This window comes from Neophocaena asiaeorientalis, unplaced genomic scaffold (genome assembly GCF_003031525.2).
Source record: "Neophocaena asiaeorientalis asiaeorientalis breed wild unplaced genomic scaffold, Neophocaena_asiaeorientalis_V1.1 scaffold245, whole genome shotgun sequence".
NCBI lineage: Eukaryota > Metazoa > Chordata > Mammalia > Artiodactyla > Phocoenidae > Neophocaena > Neophocaena asiaeorientalis.
In genome coordinates, this window is record NW_020173953.1 from 3,108,700 (window position 1) to 3,114,772 (window position 6,073).

The 6,073-nt window shown below is 38.8% G+C and overlaps 1 protein-coding gene across 1 annotated transcript; it reads right to left on the bottom strand.

Annotated features, from left to right (window-relative positions):
* Positions 1–4,973: 4,973 nt before the first annotated feature.
* LOC112404773 (keratin-associated protein 13-1-like) lies at positions 4,974–5,504 on the bottom strand. Its single transcript, XM_024752876.1, has one exon. It carries the CDS (start codon positions 5,478–5,480, stop codon positions 4,974–4,976), a length of 507 nt encoding a protein of 168 aa, XP_024608644.1. The 5' UTR covers positions 5,481–5,504.
* Between the last annotated feature and the right edge of the window lie 569 nt (positions 5,505–6,073).

The window sequence follows — 6,073 nt, forward strand, 5'->3', positions numbered from 1 at the left end:
CATATTGAGGGACAAATGAGTAGCAATTATTTCTGATCAGGTTAAGGATCATCATGCTGACCAAGGTGTTCTTATGACAGCATCAATCTGGGATTGATATCATACTATAAGGTAAAATTTAAAAGTCTCTTTTTTGTGTTTGAGATTATGTTGTTTGTGTCTGTAAATGTTGCACATTCCACCCTTTAAATGGTTGGATTGTGTTTAATGTTACCATTAAAGGCCTAGGCAACCTGTCTCCATCTCTCAAGAGCTTGGCCCTTGGTAGCTATCAGGTTGAATAGATTATATTGCTTTTATATTTGATTATGTGGCTATCTTGGACTTTAATCACTTGTTCAGCTGTATCAAAGTAAACAAAAATTCAAAAATTAGAGTTACCCTTCAGTAATATGATTCACTTAAGTTCTTCCACAATTTATTACCTCTCTCCTTGCCTTAGTTTTATGGCACCAAACAAACATGCCAAAGCACCTGAAGTTAATTTAAATCCATTCCTATTTTCCAACCCTAGATAGTTTGCAGCAATGGAATACTAGACAAAGAGTGAAAAAACCTGGCTTCTAGTCCTGTTGGTTCTGTTAATTCACTGCATGAATTTGAACATCACTCTGCCTCTCTGGATATCCTACAACATAATGAGTTTAGATGAGAAGATCTCCAAAGTAATTTCCAGTTACCACATTCTATGATTTTCTAGCAGAATCTCAATATCTTAGAGTTGAAAAGGACATTAAATGGCATCTTGTCAAACCTACCTACTGAATGAAAACCACACTTTCATTTAAGCCATATAATCTTTATTAAGAATATTTATGAAAAATTTTAAAGGACAGACAAAAGATTGGTGTTTGTAGACAATTAAATGCCACACATACTGGTAGAAATCCACAACTATAAATTAATAGTTCTATTGTATTTGAGAATAACTCCAAGAATAAATAAAAAGTATGTTTCTCTGGCCAAGAACATATTGGTCTGCCTCAGAAGAGTGTGCTGAGGGGAATGTCCAACTTCCTTTAGATATAACATTCTGTAAAACAAGTCGAGTACCATGTAACACTTCTCAGACACTGTAATGCACACACACAAAACTTTAAGCTCTGGAATACTCAAAATCATGACATTATGACCATAATAATGATCCTATGTGGAATATGGAAATAATCTCTTGCCAACTTTCTCTGTTTATAATGATAAATAGATTCTCTTAGAATGTGATAATAAAAGGATTCACATGTGACAACATTTCATCTCTGAATCTATTTCTAAATAATTGCGCTTCTTGAAATAATCCTTGGTCATCGACAATTCAATTAAATCTGACTTTGATTCAAAGAGCCAAAAAGAAAAAAATCAAGAAAAGTTAGTTGATTACACAGTGTCCATGTAGCCTTTAATGATGAGTAATTTTTAAAAAAGAATGAACCATAATATCTCAACCATCTAAGCATTAACTCCCATATTTTCCACCCCTTTGTTCATATGTCATGGATGTGAAAGGGTCATGGCTTATTATAGTAATTATACAGTTGCTTTTGTTGCTTTCCACAGATGCACTTACTTTGGCCTACTTCTGAGGTTAGCATTTGGTGAAGTTATTTTTCTGTCTTTGTGTGATTCAAAAATGTGAAGTTTTTTGAGTTCTTCCACTTCTACCATGGGTACCTGAAGTTGTGATAATATGCCATTGAGATGGTGCTAAATAATTTTTTATGATAATGATGACCAGAGGATTGATGACATTGATGGCAAGTAGCCTGACTAGAGTTCAACCAGTAAAAATGAATGTATGTTTGATGTCACTGATATAGTATGTATTCTGCAGACTGTCACCCTAGCTCCATTTTTTTTTTTTTTTTTTTTTTTTTTTTTTGAAATTAACTTTTATTGAGTCTATTACTTTCAAGATTCTGTTAGATAAGATTCCATCATATTTTTGGAAAATATGACAATGGTAAACAAACAGACAAAACAGTACTAATTAAACAAAATAATTTAAATGGAACATTAAAAATAGAGACTTTGTAATTAACAGAATATAAATATATATAATGCTGGCATTGGGCTTCCCTGGTGGTGCAGTGGTTGAGAGTCTGCCTGCCGATGCAGGGGACACGGGTTCGTGTCCCGGTCCGGGAAGATCCCACATGCCGCAGAGCGGCTAGGCCCATGAGCCATGGCCGCTGAGCCCACGCGTCTATATAATGCTGGCATTAGGTAGGGAATGATCAACTCTATTGATTTTAGAGTCTATTTAAAAGAAGTGAGAGAAGAGGTAGCATTTCCATGGGTTTTGAAGGTTAAGGGAGATGTGGCATTAATTCTAGAAGTATTAGACCATATAAGAGCTCAGATCTACACCATGTGTTCAAGGAAATGGGAGTAGTTAGCATTGATGGAGTGCATGTTGGTGGAGTGTATGTATGTGGGGAGTGGTGAGAAGGGGACCTAGGAGAGGGCAGAAGTGGGCTGCAAATGACCTTTAACACTGTATTAGAGAGGCTTTATTGGGAAAGGGGTTGTTTCAGGTTTTAAATGAGTGTCTCATTTAGGAAAACATTACTTACAAGTAACAGAAATTGTAATTCAAAATGGCTTAAATCAGGGGTCCACAATCTTTTTGGTACCAGGGACTGGTTTTGTGGAAGACAATTTTTCCATGGACTGGGGAGGGGGAATGGTTCAGGTGGTAATGCGAGTGATAGTTCAGGTGGTGATACAACTGACTGATGGGGACCAATGGGGAGCGGCAGATGAAGCTTCACTTGCTAACCCACCGCTCATCTCCTACTCTGAGGCCCGATTCCTAACAGGCAATGGACCACAACTGGTCCACAGCTCAGGGGTTGGGGACCCCTGGCTTAAATAATAACATCTATAGTCTCATGTTTACCAAAGTCCAGAAATAAGATGGTTTGGGCTCTGTTCCTCAGTCTTTCTCTTGGTTTTACCTTCTTTCATGTGATGGTTTAATTTTCAGGCCACATGCAAAATGGATGCAGCATTCCACATATGGTTTGACAAAATCCAGAGGAAGACATGGTTGCTTCAGAAAACTTCACAAGGCACTTCCCTGGTGGTTCAGTGGTTAAGAAACTGCCTGCCAATGCAGGGGACATGGATTCAATTCCTGGTCTGGGAAGATCCTACATGCTGCGGAGCAACTAAGCCCGTGTGCCACAACTGCTGAGCCTACATGCCACAACTACTGAAGCCCGTGTGCCTAGAGCCCATGCTCTCACAACAAGAGAAGAGAAGAGAAGCCACAACAAGAGAAGCCACTGCAATGAGAATCCCACGCACTGCAACAAAGAGTAGCCTCCACTTGCCGCAACTAGAGAAAGCCCATGCACAGCAATGAAGACCCAACACAGCGAAAAAAATAAAGCATTTTAAAAAACCAAACTTATAAATACTGCCAAATGTAAAATAGATAGCTAGTGGGAAGCAGCCGCATAGCACAAGGAGATCAACTTTGTGCTTTGTGACCACCTAGAGGGGTGGGTTAGGGAGGGTGGGAGGGAGATGCAAGAGGGAAGAGATATGGGGATATATGTATATGTATAGCTGATTCACTTTGTTATAAAGCAGAAACTAAGACACCATTGTAAAGCAGTTATACTCCAATAAAGATGTTAAAAAATAAAAATAAAAGAAAAAAGAAAAATAAAAACTCCACAAGAAGAACTTCACCATAAGCACTTCTCCAGATCACTCCTTTTTTCTCATTGGTTTAAGTCAGATCACATGCTCCATTCTGAAGAATTCACTTTCAGTAGGGATTGGGGTGCCAGATTCAATCCTGAAACCTGGGACATAGCCATGCTGATATAAAGAAATGATTGTGGGTAGTTAAGAAGAGATAAACAAGCAAAATTCAGTTCTTGTGGGAAGAGGAGAGAGGAGAAAAATAACTATGAGGGCAATGAACAATAGGCTACCCACATGCACTTACATATTTTCTTTCCACTTATGTATTTTCAAATGTAGATATATGCATTCCCCCAAGCAAGAAAACTGAGTAAACTATCTAGTTATCATATCCAAATATAAGCCTATGATATCAAGGAGTCCTCCCTCTCAGCTATTTCCTACTCATGATACTGCCATGTTTCCAGAAGTTCTCAGGAGACTTCTATGAAAACAGCTGGCCTTATACTGATCAAATAGAAGAAAGAGAATGATGCCTCAACATTAAAAAATGACTCAGAAATTGTATTCCTTTTATTATAATAAAATGAATATGTGGTTAATTTCATCCATACTTAACATGTTCGTTTCTTTACACAGGTTACTGCAGTCAGTTAATATTGTAACGTCAGAATTCCATTAGAGCTTGCATAAGTCTGTAAAAAGGTCTTCTAAAAAGTATTTTGACAATTCCTTCACCTAAAACAGCCAAGCTAGTACTTGCTGAAGCATCACTGCTGTCTCTGGAACTTTTCTTCTTGGATCTGACCCATGATTAGTTTAACCAAATTAAGATATCTTGATGAGACTGAAATGACCACTCATAGAAGAGTTTAGAATAATCTCCTGCCCAAACTCTGATTCCACTTGCCAAAAATTCCAGGGAACTAACTCTGTATTGGCAGATAATTCTTCCATTCAGGGAATCTGCTCCATAAATAAAATACTTCTTTTTAGACAAATAACAGTAGATTTGGAATTCCCAATAGACATCTTTTAAAAAAATTAATAGTAAGATTTATGAACTGATATCAGATTAAATGAGTTTATTTGAAAGGAAAAGAGATCTCTTGTACTATTTTTAACTAGAGAATTAAGGGGGAAAATAGAAGAAAACAGAATGGATACTCTCTGAGATAAATTATTTTAATATTAATAGGATTTTTAAAAATTATCATTTGTCTAGGTAGTAGAATATAGACTCCAGTCAGATAATAGCTGAGATTAACTTTGAGGGATATAACTGTGAAGTCACAGTCTAGAACCCTTAAGCTGGTTGATCAGCAGTAGAAGCCAGATATACAGGTTGGTTGGTAACAAGAAGTTTGGCGGATCCTAGAAGCCACATATGCTGGGCGGCAAAATCTGGATCCATGGCTCAGGGAAGGGAAGCCACAGATTCCAGAACCCAGGGGTCTGAAGCCACGGGATCCACAGCCTAGTGAGTAGCAACTTCTAGATCCATGGCCCAGGCAGTAGCCTCTGCTGGACCCACAGCTCAGAGATCCAGTGTGAGTTGACCAGCAAGGAGTGCAGGGCGTGGAGGTCCTTGGATGGTAGCAGAATATCTGGCAGGGACTGGACACCACACGGTACACCTGGCACCTTGTGGGCTCATCACAGGCCTCCTGACACCCACTGTAGAGAGAGGAGCCCAGCAGGCAGGTGCTAGGAGAGCAGAGATCAGTGCTGTAGACCAGGTCTCTGGGCTGGAAGGAGCCTGTGTAGCACAAATAGCCTCCAGGGGAGTGGGAGGAGAAGTTTCCAAGGCAGCAGTTGTAGTACATGTTGACAGGAGATGTGAATTCAGTTGAGTTACTGTGAGATGTTCTGATATCCTTGGCTTCTCCCAGCCGTGTTTATATATATATATATATATATATCCTCAGTACACTGGATGTGATGCAGACCCTCCCTGTTCTTGTGCATGTCTTGTCATGAAAACAGTCAATTAACCTAGGCTATAATTATCACTGAACACATTCCTGTGTTTTCTTAACTGCTGTTCAATTATTCTGCTTTATAGAAGCCACTCTGCTTCTTTCTCTCTTTTTTCTCCTTTTTTTTTTTTTTTCAGAAATTAGGTGTGGTTTGCCTTCAAAGACATTGGTCCTGATGCATAAAGATGGTGCCCTTGCTTCCTCACTGAGATTGACTGACTTTGTGCCTGAGTGTGTAAATTGTGACTCCTAACAGTCATAAGTACCTCCCTCTCAGATATTTATATATGTTTTATGGAGCCTTTACTATGTGTAAAACATTGCAGACTGTGGCATCATTTAATCCTTGCAACCACTTTATGAGATAGAAATTATCACCCATTTAACAGCCCAGGTGTGACTACCTCCAAAGCCAGCAGGAAGAGCAATGCTGTGCTGAA

Excerpts from the sequence above, each read along its gene's own strand:
- LOC112404773 (XM_024752876.1), bottom strand. The coding sequence starts at position 5,480 with ATGTACTACAACTGCTGCCTTGGAAACTTCTCCTCCCACTCCCCTGGA.